General features: G+C 33.8%; 1 protein-coding gene across 1 annotated transcript in view; it reads left to right on the top strand.

Moving 5' to 3' along the window:
• LOC145604511 (protein RST1-like) overlaps window positions 1-18,234 on the top strand; it is a 50,101-nt gene that overhangs the window by 25,360 nt on the left and 6,507 nt on the right. Inside the window, exons 19-22 of the mRNA XM_081660396.1 lie at window positions 6,972-7,154; window positions 15,602-16,498; window positions 16,588-16,863; window positions 17,556-18,206. Coding sequence (XP_081516522.1) covers window positions 6,972-7,154; window positions 15,602-16,498; window positions 16,588-16,863; window positions 17,556-18,206 — 2,007 coding nt within the window. The remainder of the gene's footprint in view (window positions 1-6,971; window positions 7,155-15,601; window positions 16,499-16,587; window positions 16,864-17,555; window positions 18,207-18,234) is intronic.

Genomic DNA, 18,234 nt, shown 5'->3' with positions numbered 1-18,234 from the left:
CATCCCTAAAATGAGTGACCCATAATAACTATATATCTGTTTTCTAATAAACGTTCACATATCTTCTCTCCAACCCCACACATTTCCTTTCCTTATCTCTCTCCAAACACACATATTAATGTACTTTTCTCTCTCATCCGACCATCGCTTGCTGTTTCTCTCTCTTCCCACCACTTGCATTTTCCAAGTATTAGGAAGTCCCATGCCAAAAACACCATCACCCATCACCACTATGAATCACTGCAATCACTTCAGATTTATCCATTTAAAATCATTTTAAATTAAACATGTAATTTAATATATATAAGTAAAGGAGGCAATTTAGATCGCCACATAAGAAAAAAGGTATTATTTTGACCAATGAAAATTAGGGACTAAAGCATATTAAAAACAAATATTATCTTTTGATATCAAAAATTAAAAAGGTAATTCTTTAATTACTTGCATAATAAAAATTATTTTTTTTCTAATAATAAAGTTTTAAGTTTTATAGAAATTATAAAATTATGCTAAATATTGTATAAAAAACAGATCGTAATGGTTTTATCTAGTTTATTTTATTTAAGAAATTCCACTTCAATTATTTGTTGAGTTTTGTGAGGTTGTATTTGTTATTTTATTTAAAAAAAAGTTTAGGTTTTTTTAATGTTTTTTTTTTATCATTTTGGTTGTCTTTTTATTATTTAATTTAAGGTGGAGTTGGAAAAGTTTAAATCTTTCAAGTAATATGAAATGTAAGTAGAATTAGTCGGATGCTTCTTTTGTGACGAATTAGATTTAAAAATTTAATTTCAATCGAAAGATAGTGATTTAATTTTAAAATTTATATTAAAAACAAAAATTATCTTTTGATATCAAAAATTAAAAAGGTAATTCTTTAATTACTTGCATAATGAAAATTATTTTTTCTAATATTAAAGTTTTAAGTTTTATAGTAATGATAAAATTATACTAAATATTGTAGAAAAAACCCTGGTTTTATCTTGTTTATATTATATAAGAAATTCCACTTCAATTATTTGTTGACTTCTGTAAGTTTGTATTTGTTTTTTTATTAATAAAATAGTTTAGGTTTTTTTTAATGTGTTTTTTATTATTTTGGTTGTCTTTTTAATTTAATTTAAGGTGGAGTTGGCAAAGTTTAAATCTCTTAAGTAATATGAAATGTAAGTAGAATTATTTGGATACTTATTCTGTGATGTAATTATTTGTATACTACTCCATCCGTCTCTTTATTAGAGTCCCATTTCTAACATTTATTACTCACATAATAAATAGAAAGGGATTCTAATAAAGAGACGGAGGTAGTATTAGTTTTGTCCCCATTGATGTCCCGTATTGATAAAATTTTAGGATATATACTTTTTGGCTTAAATTTTAGATCTTATTACATATGAAATACTTAATAAAGGGCATATATATATATATATATATATATATATATATATATATATATATATAGGGGAGGGATCCGGTAAGAACCCCACCTTATATAAGAACCCTTTTTTATGTAAGAACGCTAATTATGTTCTAAACTTTTTTCTATGTTCTAAATTTTTTTCAACTTATGTTCTAAAGTTTTTCCAATATTCTAAAAATTTTCTTACTTATGTTCCAAGTTTTTTTCAATAATGTTCTAAATTTTTTTTTAAAGATTATGTTCCAAATTATTTTTTTTCAGCTTATATTCTAAATTTTTTTTCTATGTTCTAAATTATTTTTTCAGCTTATGTTCTAAAGTTTTCCCTATTTTCTATGTTTTTTCTACTTATGTTCCAAATTATTTTTAATAATGTTCTAAATTTTTTTTAATTATGTTCTAAATTTGTTCCTATGTTCTAAATTATTTTTTCAGCTTATGTTCTAAATATTTCCTATGTTCTAAATTATTTTTTTTCAGATTATGTTATTAATTATTTTTTCAACTTATATTCTAAATTATTTTTCAATTTATGTTCTAAATTATTTTTTCAACTTATGTTCTAAATTACTTTTCTTATGTTCTAACATTTTAGTTGCTTATGTTCTAAATTTTTGCTATCTTTTAAGTTATTTTCTTATGTTCTAAAATTTTCTGCTTATAATCGTAATTTTTTCAACTTATGTTCTAAATTTTTTTCTATGTTCTAAATACGAAATTGTCAAAATTACAGAAATGCCATTACTAAAGGATCATTTTAGATGGTTAGATCAAAACTAATAAAGGGCTGAGATTGGTTCTTATATAAGATTGGGTTCTTATATAGAGGAGGGTTCTTACATGAGCCTTCCTCTATATATATATATAAATATATATATATATATATAAAGGGAGTTTTTCCTCGAGTTTTTAGAGAGCCACGTAGAACTTAATTTTCTTAGCACGCCACGTAGGATTTAATTTTCTTAGCACGCCACGTAGGATTATAAATTTAAGTTGTAGCTAATTAAATAAGAGATTTTTAATTTCTTGTACAATTAAATAATTCAAATGTCACGTAAGCAAAATTGATAAATAGAATTTGAAGTTTAAATTAATTAAATACAAAATATTATCTTTTGACATTAGGAATTTTATCTAATATTTTAAAACTAATATAATAACAATTTTAATCACTTAAATATGAAAAATATTTTTTAAAAAAATACTAGCAAACACAGGCTTCATCTAGTACTTTTAATAATGTAGGATATTAGATACATTATCAATGATTTATACAATTTTTTTTTTCTTTTTTTTTGGGAAATAGAAAGGGTACGAAGTAATTATCGAAAAGATCTTTATTAGATAAATATATTTATATTAAACCTACAAGTATAGTTATCTAATTATGTTTAGGATTCAAAAATCAATATAAATTTAGGTTTGTACGTAGTTAAGAAATGGAAAATTTGTCAATTACTACCGCGTATTAAAGCGTATTTGAAAAATACTACCGCGAAATAAAAAACTTGTGACTTACTACCATAAAAACTTCAAAAAATTTGCGTTTACTACCAACCTCCATTTTAAGTCCTTTATGACATCACTAACCCACGTTAAATCCATGGTTAATCTATTTAACCACCTAAAAATAAAAGAAAAATAAAAAAAGACCTAACCCATGGTTAACCCCCCAACTACCCAACCGAATTTCGCTCCTCTTTCTCTCTCATACTCTCTTTCTCTCTTCTTTACTCTCTCTACAAACTCCATAGACGAAAACTCTGACAGTGACGCTTGATTTAGTTTTTTTTTTTTTTTTTTTTTTTTTTTGTTTTTTTTGCTTTGTTTAATTCAACATACAGTGACGCGAGCAATGAAGGAGGAAAAGGGGACCACTGATCTTTCCCCCCTAAACATCTCCCTCTCACAATTACAAAGACAACAACAAAAACAGAAACTTCTATCACTTATTTTGTTTAAATAATAGTTTAATTCAAAGAAGTATACAATAGCCCAAAATTTGTCAATCAAAATCGCAATTATTAAACCCTAAATTGTGAATTCTAGAAAATTCGTTAAACCCTAGAATTCTAAGCCAATTAAACAAAATGAGAATTTAACTAATCGATTTGAAGATAGCTTCGAGGTATTAGTCTTGAATTTTGAGAAACAGCAGCAATTTGGAGAAATTTCTAAACTATTCAACTTTCGGAAATGAGTGAAAGAGGGAGGTTTAGTTATGTTAGTTGGGGGGCTAACCATGGGTTAGGTCTTTTTTTATTTTTCTTTTATTTTTAGGTGGTTAAATAGGTTAACCATGGGTTTAACGTAGGTTAGTGACGTTATAAAGGACTTATAATGGAGGTTGGTAGTAAACGCTAATTTTTTATGGTAGGAAGTCACACGTTTTTTATTTCGCGGTAGTAATTTTCAAATACGCTTTAACACGCGGTAGTAATTGACAAATTTTCCTTAAGAAATATATATCTTGGAAGCTTAGAAAAAAATTATAACTTTTTTTTTTTTTTTTCGTATTTGTTAAATTAAAATAAAGTACTCATAAATGGCTTAATCATATTTTATAAATAAGCTAAAATTGGGAATAACATGAAATCAATCAATAATTCACGTCATTCACGTTTTAATGAAAGAGCTAAAAGTAGTAATTGTGAATTGTTTGATTCCAATTACTTCTTCATTTATCTTAGTCACTAAAAAAGACAATCCTTTATTTTCTCTTTGTCCATTTCGTATATATGATCATGTTCCAAATATTATTCACAAAGAATTGGACATTAATGTAATTGATTAGCTATTACTATATATATATTAATGTATACTCCGTAATAATTTAATCTTACTACCTTCCGGTCCAAGTTAGTTGCAACTTTGGGGTATTATTTGTCACAACAAGTTGCAACTAACTTGGACCGGAGGTCGTATTTTATTTGATACTTACTCCTTTTTTTTTTTAAGTTGACACAATTTGACTTTTACACTATTCATAAACTACACTTTGACTACTTTTTTTTGATTTACATCTACTAAAATAGTATTCATCCGTCACTACAGAGATTAAATTTGTTTGTGTTTTTTTATTTTTTTATTTTTTTAATGGGAGGATTGCTGGAGTTATGTTTCCCTTGAAAAATAAAAATAAAGGATAAAAAATTAATGACGAATATATTTATGAAAATTATTTTCATAAAACCAACAATAATTAGACAAATAATACTTTCTTTTTTTTTTTTTTTTTTTTTTTGAGGAAACAAATAAAAGTATTTTAAATACAAATATTTTCATGTAGAGTAGAATATTAAAATTTAGTAAAAGATAATTTTTATAAAAAAACCATACGAAGAATAAATAAAAGAATTTTTTTATAAAAAATAAAAAAAAAAAAGCAAAGTCAAACATCGAATTTATCAGCTTTTAAACAAAAGTTTGGATTAGATTTAAAACAAACAAACATGATTACATTATTAAAAACCATTAACTAATACAAAACAAATATTTTTAAATGTAAATTAAAAGTTTATCTAATCCAAAAAATAGTTTGTGATATAACCATAACAATACTATGTATTAAATAAACTTCTGAAAAGAAGATTTTTTATTTTTTTTATTATTTATTTATTTTTTTTTATCTTTGTATGTAGTCTACATCCAAGGTAAAAAATAAACCATCAAAATTAATTTTAAGAAAAACCATATAGTAATTACAATATTAACCAATATTTTCGAAATAACAAAACGAAATTATAGAAGAAATCGTGAATTGAAAATAAAAAAACAAATGGCAAATCTGTAAACATGGAAATAAAATAATAATAAAAAAAGGATGTTTGAAAAAAGCTAGATGAGATTCTACAGAACAATTCTTTTAAATCTTAGAAAAATAAACGAATTTCCAAAAACAACTTTGCAAATAAAATTTAAAAGTCAAAATTAATATTGTTCAAATAAAAACCACAGTTTTAATTTATATAAAAATTAAGGTATTTTGTAAACAAATTGGAAAAAAAAATTATAAAAATTCAAATAAAAACCACAGTTTTAATTTATATGGAAATATAAAAAACGAAATTAAAAATATTGTATATTGAAAATAAGTTAAAAAATCTATAGACATCGAAAAAGAAAATAAAAACTATATAATCCTTCATTTATGCTCACCTTTTGTTTCAAAACATAAATTATACATATCTATTGAAAAAATTCATAACCAAAAATAAAGGAGAAATTATTGAAAAATTAATTAAACATTAAATCTTCAAATTTTAAAATCAAGACTAATTTTGAAACAAATTTGAACAATGAGAGTTTAAAATAAATTGTAAACAAAGTTGAGAAAATTCACCCTCTATGCTTCTTTGAATGCAAGACCACCATTTTTGTTTGAATTTTTTGTACAAATTGACATAGAATATTCATTTAGTTCAAATAAATTACGAAAAGAATTTTAAATTGAGGGTCTAAAAGAGGAACAATGTAGAGAAGGAAGAAACAAAGAGAAGAAAGGTAAGGGGGAAAAGTAAACTAATTTTCAACGTATTTCTTGTATTGAAATTTACAGGAACCAAGAGATGCAAGTGTTTTTTTTTTAAAGAAAATTAAAATTTAAAGCGTTTGAGATTGAAAAGAAGATTTATTTTTATTTTTTGAGAAAAAGAAAAGAAGATTCATTTCGGTTTATGTTTCTTGGAGGGTAATGAAATTAAAAAAAAGAAAATAACCTATACTTCGAAAAGACATGATTAATATATTTGGAAATTGGAATAGAAGAGATTTCTGATTGAATTTTTGTCAAATAAAAGAATAAAAGTATTATTTTTATAAAACAGGAAAAACATGGAGAGGACAAGTGTCCTTCCAACTTCATGTTTTAAAATATTAGTATTGATAACATAGTCAAGTGGGATCTTGTTTGAATCCTCTCAATGTATATTTTATGAATATCCACTATTTTATAGTTTTACAATGTCCAATATTAGAGATATAAATCGTTAAAAAAGTACATTGACAAGCATGATATATAAAAGGTGTCAACTAAAAAAAAAACGGAAGTAGTAATAATTATCGTACAATTTGTTGGTTCACTTTTATCTATTGCTTCAATTTATTGTTTTCAACGTAGTGGACCATCTTTATTTTTAACTCATTAAATTTCAAGTTATTGTAATAACTAATGATGAAAGCTATTTTTAACTAATGTTTGACGCATACATCGCGTGCGTATAAAAGCTTGTCCCCAAATAATATGGGACCAAGGGATTTGTCTAATTGGAAAAATTACTTCATTTATAATTTTTAAGCCCAAAGAAAAATATTCATCGTCGAAGAGATAAAATTATTACATTTACGTATTAAAACTTTCCAATCTTTGTGATGTCTTCAATTAAACATGCAATTTTTATATTACTGTTATGTTCATGGTTTATATTACTTGAACGTGATTTATTCCTGTTATATTATGCTGCTTTTCATTATTAAGAACATGATATTGATTAGGATAGTATGTTAGTTACCTTGAGATGTTCCATCTTAACTTTTGCGAATTTTTTAGATTTTGCCTGCATCTGTTCATCATGTTAAAGTTCTGGCTTCTAAGTTCCTTTTGGACTGGCTTTTCCAATATGAACATGAGCATCGCCAGTGGTCAGCTGCAATTTCTATTGGTGTGATTTTAACTTGTCTGCATTCAACTGATCGTCAACAAAAACTACAATGTGTTAATGGGCTTGTTGAGGTATATTTTTCTTATTACTTTTATTTCACCCCTTCATTTCAACCTATTTATTAAGAATTGTGCTTTTGTGTTGACATTCTAATGCTTAGTGCATTTCATTCTTTGATCAGTTCATACTATGCATATAATAAAACTACATGGTTAACTAGTTCATTTTGTTAGAATCATGCCTTATGTTTCCTCTGTATTTGTACAGTGCAACTTGTCTCATTAGCTGATACTTTAAGAAAGATATTAGGAAAGATACTAGATCATATAACGGGACATATCAATTAAAATTCCTCTTACAGGTGTTTAAGTTCTTTTAATTAATTTGTTCATCTACATTCTCTAATCTCTTCCTTAATGTCCTTGGACATGCTGCACTTAAAAAAAGAAAAAAAAAAAAAGAAAAAAAAGAGAAGGAATTAAAAGACTTTCATCTAGACCTTTTGTCTCATTGTGTAGGTGGAATGTGACTTGGATTGTGGTGCATTGCTTCTTAAAGAGTGAAACTTTATTTATTTTGTACAACTTCTCAAGGGTCTGCATTAAGCCCTTTTCTTTTTGCAACGGTTCTAGATGAAGTAACTAGACCAATTCAAGATGAGTTTCCATAGTGTATGTTCTTCGCGGATTCGTTTTGGTGGATGAGACTAGGCATGGGGTTAATGCCAAGTTGGAGCAATGGAGGCAAAGGTTGGAATCTAGAGGGTTTAAGCTAAGTCGGAGTAAGACTGAATATTTGGTATGTCGTTTTGGCACTCAGAGAGGGATAAGCAATGAAGTGGTGAGTTTGGATGGAAAGGATTTGACCATGAGTGAATGTTTTAAGTATCTTGGTTCGATCATCCAGAAGAATGGTGACATTGGTCAAGACGTGGCTCACAGGATTAAGTCAGGGTGGCTTAAATGGAGAGTGGCCACGGGAGTGTTATGTGACCGTATCATTCCCTTATAGTTGAAGGGAAAATTCTACCCATAAGACCAGTGTTACTCTATGGTATAGAATGTTGGGCTTCTAAGAAAGAGCATATTAAAAAGATGGAGGTTACGGAAATGCGCATGTTAAGGTGAATATGTGGTAACACTTTAAGAGATAGAATCAGAAATGAGGTTATTCGCAAGAAAGTAGGTGTGGCAGGCATTGCAGATAAATTAAGGGAAAATCGTCTGCGTTGGTTGGGACATGTAAGACGGAGACCCGAGGGTACACCGGTGCGAAGAGTGAAAGAGTGGGACCATGGAGGGATTAAACGAGGAAGAGGGAGACCAAAAATGACTTGTTTGGAAGGAGTTATGAAGGATATGAAGTTCATGAATTTACGTGAGGATGACGTTTTGGATCGTAAGGGATGGAGGAGAAAGATTTAGGTTGATGACTATTCGGAATAATCAAATTTGGTTCATGTTAACCGACCCCACTTTTGGGATTAAGGCTTTGATTGATTGAACTTTAAAAAATTATAATACAAATAAGATGAACAAGGTATTTTTGAGCTTCCCCTTCCCTTCACAACCACTACCCTCTCATCCTTTTTGCTGACTTGCCTTGCTTGGCTCAACCCCTTAAACAGATAGTGTGGATGTGCAATACACCCACAACCACTACCCGTCACCTTGGTGTATAGTAGGAGACAAGGGAGACAAAGGCAGCAAGAGTAACAACAACACTCCCCCACTACATGGCTAAGCAACGGACCCTTAGAAGTTGTAGCGGACTTCCTTTGGCTTATAAGCTTTTATTGTGGTAAATTAGAAATAAGACAAGAAGAGTAGATGAGAAAGAAGACAAGAAGAGTAGATGGACCAATTAAGGAATTAGGTAGTAGTATAAATATTGTATGACCTTAGTAAGGAGTTTTCATCCAGAAATTTGTATTAAGAACTTGGAGAGTGATGTTTTAAAGCCATTGACCTTGTACACAAGCTTTAAGCTTTATCTAACAATCAACCTTCCGACTACTTTCTTATTCGTATCATGCTAGTCCGTTGCACTTGGTATCATGGCAGCCATGGCTCCGACAACGCCGACGGTAACCGCTGAAAAAGTAGCTGCACTCCAAGAACCTATGTTACTCGAACTCTTCATTTTACCTTAAGTACCCGTGTCGGACCCTTGACCCTCGGACATGGGTATGACACATGGACACTTCATTTTAGTTGAAAATCATAGAATTTTTTCACAAAATAGCCGAGTCGGACACTTAGACATGTACCCGTGTCGGACATGGGTACCCGAGTCCGAGTAACATAGCCAAGAACGGCCGGAAGAGATAAGCAACAAGATTGGAGATGGAGAAAATTCCCTCCAACAGATTCTATGAAGAGTTAGGAAAAAGACGCACGTAAAAATCGAGAAGCCATAGACGATGTTAGGCAGTAAACATATTTGACCAGCAGCAACAGAACGCTCTAATGAAGACCAACCACGACAAATTTTTTGAGGAAATTCAAGGAGTCTTAGCCACCATTAAAGACCTGCGGTGGTGGAAGACGAGGCGGAGCAAGCGTCCTGGAATTCGTTCCGGTAATTGGGATCTTGGAGCAGAAGGGGTTCCAACACCATAACGGCCACCATGACAACCGTGGACACTGGAAGCATAGGTAGCTAGACCTACTAGACCTGCCTAACGTTTAACGGGTCGGATCTCGACGGCTAGATCCTTAGGGGGGAACAATACTTCCAATTCTATCTGCTTACGGAGGTGGAGAAGCTGCAAGCAGGTGGCCATGGATGGTGACTTTGCACTGGCACTATGGAAACGCGTCGGGCACGCTTCACGAGCAGTGGCTCGACGTCAGTGGTGGAGTACCGAAGGGCGTTCATTAAGAAGGCGTCGCCGCCGCTTCCTGACATACATGAGAGCCTTTATGAAAGCTCAATTCATCAACGGGCTTACAAAAGAGATCCGGCAGAGATTCGAGTGATTCGAGTGCTAAACCTGATGACCCTTGAGGATGCCATGGACCTAGCTATACGGGTCAAGGAGCGTAACCGGTCAACAACCTTAAGAAAACGTGTGGGGCCTTTGCTAAACCGGGCCATACTCCTATTTTAACTGAAGCCTAACTTCTATCTTGCTGGTACTGTCGGCACAAACACTTGACACAAATAGCTAACCCTCTAATTCCTTCTGATCCAACCCACAACCCAACCAAAGTCCACAAAGTTCCATAGCTTTTGCCAACCAACCAGCAGCCACTTACCAAAATCACACGAACCCGAGTTCATCACGCTTTAATGGGGAAGTAAGGAGGTTGACGGAGAAAGAGATCCAAGAAAAAAGGACATAGGGTTGTGATTTAAATGCGATGGCCGATGGACGGGTCCCACCCATATTTGCACGGCTAAGGGATTGAGTGTCTTGCTTGTAGATGACGAAGAGTATGAGTAGAACGGAGAGTTACAAGCATTGGAAACACCAAGTGAGGAAGAGGGAGAGCTTCCAGCCACCATCTCCATTAATTCCATTGTAGGAATTATCAACCCAAATATATGAAACTTACCGAAATAATAGCCGGTGGTAGTGATGATCGAACGCGCTGCCACCCATCATTTCATATCCCACCAAGCCTTGGAAAGCCTCGGGTTAGCTGTGACGGGATTGGAACCTTCGGAATTTCCCTTGGTAATGGAGAAGCTATAAGGGGGCGGGGACAATGTAGTTAGGTGCGTATGAGATTGAATGATTAAGTGGAGGTGGAAGAGGATTTTTTGCCACTCCAAGGTAGAACGGTAACCATTAAAGGCGATCCTAGCCTTGCCCGCATTGGCATCACTCTTAAGGCGATGATACGCACTCTAAGGAAAGAGAAAGAATGGCTGCTAGTTGAGTTGAATTGGCTCGAGGGAGTGAAGCAACACATAGGGGAAGTACCCGATTTCCTACTTCATGTGTTGGGTGAGATAAAGGAGGTGTTTGTCCAAGGGGCTGCCACCTACTAGGAGGCACAAGCACGCTATAGTGCTCAAGGAAGGAAGTGATCCCTTTAGTGTTCACCTATACCGATACCCGCAATTCCAAAAAGACAAAATTGAAAAACTAATTGGAGAGATGCTAGCTGTCGGGATCATATGCCCCTCTACTAGCCCCTTTTTGCTGGTGCTTTTGGTGAAGAAGAAGGCAGGTCATGGAGGTTTTGCGTGGACTACCGGGCTCTTAACAAGGAGACTGTTTCGAATAACTATCCAATTCCGGTGATAGATGAATTGTTGGATGAGTTGCACGAAGCACAAATCTTCTCCAAACTCGACCTTAAGGCCGGGTACCATCAAATTTTGGTGAGGCCGGGAGACACTTACAAGACGGTGTTTAGGACACACAGGGCCATTACTAGTTCTTAGTAATGCCTTTGGAGTTAACTAACGCTTCGACCACCTTCCAATTTCTCATGAATGAAGTATTTCGTCCCTATTTACGCAAATTTGTACTCGTATTATTTGACGATATATTTGTGTACAATTAGGGGTGTCAAGAAACTACTCGGTTTCAAGCTTGATTGAAGCTCGTTCATGTTCGTTTATTTGATAAATGAGCCGAGCTTGAACAAATTTTGAAGCTCGTTTATTAAATTAGCTCGAACACAAACGTAGATATGTTCATTCAGATAATTTCATGTACAACTCGTTTATATATGTTTGTGAACTATTCGTTTATTTATATTCGTGAATTATTGATTTATTCACAATTGTTAATTTAATTCTTAAGGTTTTTTTTTTTAATTTTTTTTTATTAAAAATAATAAATAATTCTAAGGATTCTAATTAGGATTCAATTATTATGCTATTTTTTTAGATTTTCAAATGTCAAATTACAAAGCTCGTTTATTATAAAATCTCGTTTATTACTAAAATCATATTTAAAAGCTCGTTTAATAAACGAGTTGTTCGCGAACATATAGTGCACTAAATGAGCCGAGTTTCACAGATTTTTGTGCTCGCTTGAAAGCTCGGGATCGTGTTCGGACTCGCTTAAGTTAATTGAACTTAAACATGAACAAGGTAGTACTCGGCTCGGCTCATTTACACCCCTATGTACAGTGGAAGCAAGGAGGAACATGTTAATCACCTACGGGAAGTGTTAGATACTCTTAAGGCTTAAACTTCGTTTGGAAATGTGAAAAGTGTGAATTTGGGAAAGAGGTGGTGGCATACTTGGGCCACATTCCAAGGAAGGGGTGGTAGTGGACCAAGATAAAATTAGAATTATTAGATCCATGTTGAGTTGGTCCACTCCAAAGTCCTTAAGAGACTTAAGAGGCTTTTTTGGCCTAACTTGATATTACCACAAATTTATAAGGCAATAAGCATAAATTACCCAACCCTTAACCGACCAACTAAAAAAAGAAAGATAGTTTTGGTTGGTCAGATTTGGCAGAGCGTTCTTTCATCAGGTTGAAGGAGGTCCTAACTTCCGCCCTTGTTCTCGTCATGCACGATTTCAAGAAGCCTTTAATAATGGAATTAGATGATTCCGGGTACGGTCTAGGCGCGGTGTTGATGCAAGAAGGGCGGCCAGTAGCTTTTTTCCGCAAGGTTCTTGGACCCGGAGGTCAGAACAAGTCGATCTATGAGAAAGAGCTCATGGCAGTGCAAAAGTGGAAGCATTATTTGTTAGGCAAGAGATTCATTGTGCATCGTGATCAACAAAGTCTGAAATACATTGCACAACAAAGGGAGGTGGGGATGGAATACCAAAAGTGGGTGAGGAAACTAATCGGGTTCGATTTTAAATTGCAATATAAACCAGGTATAGCCAAGTGTGTGGCTGACGCCCTATCATGGCGTGGAGAGGATGAATGGAAATGCAGGGCGTTAATCACCACACAAGGGGTGGATTGGGATACTTTAAAAAAGAAATCAGGGGAGATAAAAAAATTCAAAAATTGATGATGGCGGTGGAAAAAAGGGAAGTTAGCTCCGGATATGGGGTGGAGAACAGTCCGCTGCTATACAAAGGGCGTAGGGTAATTCCTAATTGTCTCTGTTTTGGGCATAACATGACTCGCCGAAGGGAGGACATGAAGGGGCTACGAAAACCTTTTTGCGCATGGCCGGTGAGTGGTTTGGTCCGGGATGCGACGTGATGTGGTGGAATTTATAAAGTGGTGTGTAGTATGCTAGCGTAACAAGCAATTGCAGCAATCTCTGGCAGGGTTGTTATAGTCGTTACCTATCCCGAAGAACCTCGTTCGAAGGGGCTACCTCGTTCGAAGGGTGTTGATACAGTGCTTGTAGTGGTGGACCGCCTGTTGAAGTAAGCTCACTTCATCGGGCTTAAGCATCCTTTCACGGCTTATGTAGTGGCTGACATTTATGTCAAAGAAATAGTGAGGCTTCATGGAATCCCTGGCAGCATGTTGACTAATCGACTAATCGAGATTGCATTTTTGTGAGTATTTTTTTGGAAGGAATTATTTATCCTGCAAGGAACAGCGCTTAAAAAGTGCACCTCGCATCACCCACGGACGGACGGTTAATCAGTCGGAGGTAGTAAACAAGCGAGTAGAAACTTACCTTCGATTTTTTGCGGGTGATAAATATTGCAATCCCTTAGTAAGGAGTTTTCATCCAGAAATTTGTATTAAGAACTTATAGTGTGATGGCCTACAGCCATTGACGTTGTACGCAAGCTTTAAGCTTTATCTATCAATCAACCTTCCGACTACTTCCTTTCAAACGCGAGTCCGTTGCAGGATGATAGTAGCCTAGAAATTCCATTGCATTGCCTTGCTTTGCCCAACTCCTAATACCCTCACATTTTTTTCTGTCGTTTTTCGCTCTCTGGTGGCCACTTATTTCCACCCGTTGCACCAGCCCCTCATTTCCTTACTGTACTTTCCTCCACTATTCTGGCCACCACCCCTTCTTCCTTTCTCCCCTCCACCCTTGGTGCCCCCATTCCTTCCCCCCTATCTACAACAATGCGAGGATGTTTGGCTTTGCTGATATTGGGTGAAACATGGAAATTATCTGCTTCTCCCTCTCTGGCAATGTCTCAATATTGACACTGCTCTTGGGGGTGCAAGGTTTTCAAGGCAGTGATGGTTATGCTTTCAGATCTGGTTGATGTAGGGGATTCTAAAGCGTATTTCAAGCCGATAGTTTTTCTGGCCGATTAGGAAGTGTAGTTGAGCTTGTGGGGTTTGATGGATATGCCTAGGGTTTGATATTGATAATGATTATATAGTAGTAAAATATTCTTTCTTTTTTTTTCCCTAAGGAATATAGTAGTAAAATATTAATTAATGTTCATATTACAAAATTGTTCAAATATACATAAGTCTATGTTTTGTTATCATCCAACTTAATTTCTCCCTCTATTATCATTAATCTATTTGTCACTTGCTAATTCCCATTTGTAAATGCTGTGGAGATTACAAAATGTTACTAATTGTACATTAATCATTGGAAGTACAAAGCCCCATGTGGAGTCGTTTTAATGCATTATTTAAAAGCTTTAAAATATCATAAAATAGTTGTCATTTCTTTATAAATGGGTATTCAATCCCTTACATTTATTCTAAACCAATAACGTTTCAATATGACAAAATTTGGTCCAATAGTATTTCAATATTCATGCTCACACGGATTCATCCACAAATATCATAAGTTTTCTTGAAAAAAAAAGAGCAGTGCAATAAATTGTGACAGGTTCCAACTCAGCCTAAGTACACTCATACCCGAGAATATTATTCCAACTCAGCCTATAATGAGGATATATTCGTCAAATCAAAATTGAGATGAGGATGTTATTGTCCAAAAATGTAATCCAAAAGTAGAAAGATTCCCTTAACAGACCAAACATTTTGGGACACCCAAAATGGTATATTTGCCTGTAATTATGGGACGGAGGGAGTAGTAAATATGTTTTCAAAGTGAATCTGAATAGACTTTGTAGTACAAAAAGGTGATGCAATGGTGCGAGAACGAGGATATATATGATAGGAGGAGAGATTTGAACACTTAAGGGATATAGAATTATTTTGGGGGTCTGTGACATGTAAAATAGAACATAAGTTGTAGAAAGGAGTTCAATGTAAAGTGTGAATTTATTTCCTAATTGAGTTTATATTTTCTGAACTTATTGATACTAAAATTAACTTTTTAGCTGACACTTATCTTTGTGTTTGAATGAAAAACAGCCTTATTAGAGTTTGCATGTATTTAGAAGTGCTTCAATGTGTGATCCTGAGCTTACATCTTAACAACACTATCTTTAATCTATCAGAAATGTAATCTTTCTTTACCTGTAACCTCGTGAAATTGTTTCATCTTCACTTCCTTTTGAATCATGTCAGTTATGGTGTTAAAGCTATGCTGTATGGAGTTATCAGTTGTGATGAATTATTTATGTGGTGCCACTACATATAATATATTCATAAAATGGTTCGATTGGATATAAATTATGAACATGGATATTGATCTTTCATTAGCAATGACTAATTCATGTCTCTTTTGTTAGGTGGTATGTGAAAGTGGAAATATTCTTGTCAAAGGAGCTTGTGGTATTGGCTTGGGATATTCATGTCAAGACCTTCTTACCAGGGATGTAACTGCTGATAATGCATTGGATCAGGCTAGCTTTGTTCTACAGGAGAAAGCTCTTTTGGGGAAGATTGTCAGGACACTATCTTTGACAATATGGCAACTTACTAAAATTTCTTCTGATCTTCTTGTGAGCCTTTCTAAATATAAGGCCCCTGGTTTAGAGGATGATGACACTAAGGCAACATCTCCACTGATGGTTAAAAGAGACGGGGATGTGGAGGATGATCAATGGGGTGTTACTGGTCTTGTCATGGGTTTCGGTATGTCTGTTAGTGCACTTTCCAGAGCCGGGTCATACGATGCTATGTGCAGTATAAAAATTTTGCTCACATCCTGGATTGCCCAAGAAGACTCCATACTTACAGAATCTACTACTGGATGTCAAAGTTCTGATATGCTGTTAACTACTGGAGCATGTCTAGTGCTTCCAACTGTTGCTTCTGTTTGTCGGAGACTGGAAAAGATGCAAGATAATGAATTAAGCGACTTGCTTTTATGCTATGAAAACCTCATTTCAAAGCTTCGAATGGAGAAAACATGTAACATCTTACATCACAATCAGCTGATGGCAGCATGTGTTGGTGCAGGATCTCTACTTTCATTTATTTTGGATGAAGGATTAGTTTTGTTGGATATTCATCAGATTAAAAACTTGCTTGGTGTATTTAAAAAAATATACTCTAATACCTATCCTCACCTTGTTCATCTTGGTGCATTCATTGGAGTGGTAAATGCAATGGGTGCTAATACAGGAAGTAAACCTGATCACCATTCTCCTGAAATTGCTCCCATCACATTCTCTGAGGGAAGGGTATGATTGATAAAATAAACACTTGAGATTTTTATTCTCATCTTTTGATTTTCTTTACCTGATGTGTTATTTCTCAATTTATATCTCAGGAATCCTCCCACGTCAATGCCCCTCTACTGTCAAGTTCTTGCTTTGCAGAAGATCTATTAGCATTAATACAAGATATATTTCTTGTTGCGCAAGATTCATCTGACAGCCAACTACAAGCATATGCATCATGGGCAATGTCATTTCTTCATCAATATCTCTGCTCAAAAGAAGACAAGGATGAAAATATTAGCTCGTTACCTAATAATCAAAGCTTTTCCAAGGATGCAACTGTTATGCAGCTCTCTACATGGCTAATGCAATTAGACTATTCCAGAGTAGGTTGCTTGATATTGCTTTTTGCATATTTTTCTAGTTTGGAAGGTCTTGATCATATCATTTTAGTTTATGTTCTTGGTTGTGGGTGTCTAGGACATATCTAAGTTGTATAGGATTTTAGATTTCAATAATTTGAGCTGTAGTATGAACTGAAATAATCCCAGCAGAAATATTTGATGCCTATGTTTCCACGCTTAAGAGTTAAGAGGTTTTGCTAGAAGTAATCCAAAGTATTTAAAGTTATTTTTTGTGTGTGTCCAAAAAAAGAATGAACTTAGCAACATATATAAATGTAGCATGTCTTTCTTTATCTAAAATTCTTATCTATGATATGTACCTCTAAAGTTTAACATACTTCTCATTAAGCGATAAAATTGTTAAATTATTAACATGATATTCTTTGAAGAAGACTTTGTTATCATGTTAAAGAGTTGTTGAGATTATTTTATGCTATACCACTGAATATTAGGATCATTGATGCTCATTTGCTCATTATTTCTTGGGAATATTTTGCACAAATTTGGCACTTTTGATCCAGTTTCCAATTGTTCATTGGTTGGACGGTTGGACCAGTATACACTAAGATTATATTTATCCTGACTCAGAAGTTGCAAGCATGCAATTACAAACATGCGTTAAAATGTTACTTTGCTTTCCTCTTTTGCTGACAAAATTCTCTATGTTTTTTAAGGATACCCCACATGTCAACACAGTTGCTGCTGTTCTGAGGTGTCTTTCTAGTGCCCCCAGATTGCCCAAGCTTGATTGGGGAGCAGTTATCAGGCGTTGTATGAAATACGAGGCTCATATATCTGAGTTCTTACCCAAAGATACATCTACTGTGAAGAGTAGCCTGCGTAAAGAATGTGTTCTTTTCTCACTAGCTCATGCAAATAAAATTGATCCGCTACTTTCTTTCCTTGATGAATTGACTAGTTTGTTCAGGTTCAGGACGCTTGATCTCATTACACAGTCCTGTCTTCTCTTTCATCTATTGAACCTGACAAGAATATTCTCCAGTTCAAGAACTAAAATGTTACTGGAAGACATCTCTGAGTTCCTGTCATCCCAAATTTCTTCATACCAAAATTATAATGTGAGGCAGAAAAGGTTTTTGCTGCTCTCCTGCTGGAAAGGACTCTCAAATTGTTTTGATGAAGATTCTCTTGATACTTCTGAATACCTTTCTGGGATGGAGAAGTGCATGGAGATTCTTTTTGCATCGTTGCCTGCTCAACCAACTGCCTTTTCAGAATTTGAATTGATGCCCACCCTGGAATGGAATGAAGCAATTGTATGCTTGGGCAAGGCTAAAAAGGCTTGGTTGTTGGATCTATTACAGGTACATTTCTACTGGATGCTATTATTTT

The sequence above is a fragment of the Chenopodium album genome, chromosome 22, assembly GCF_948465745.1.
Source record: "Chenopodium album chromosome 22, dcCheAlbu1.1, whole genome shotgun sequence".
NCBI classification, from domain to species: domain Eukaryota; kingdom Viridiplantae; phylum Streptophyta; class Magnoliopsida; order Caryophyllales; family Amaranthaceae; genus Chenopodium; species Chenopodium album.
Note: the sequence above shows the minus strand (reverse complement) of the source record. Positions and strands in the feature narration are given on the sequence as shown.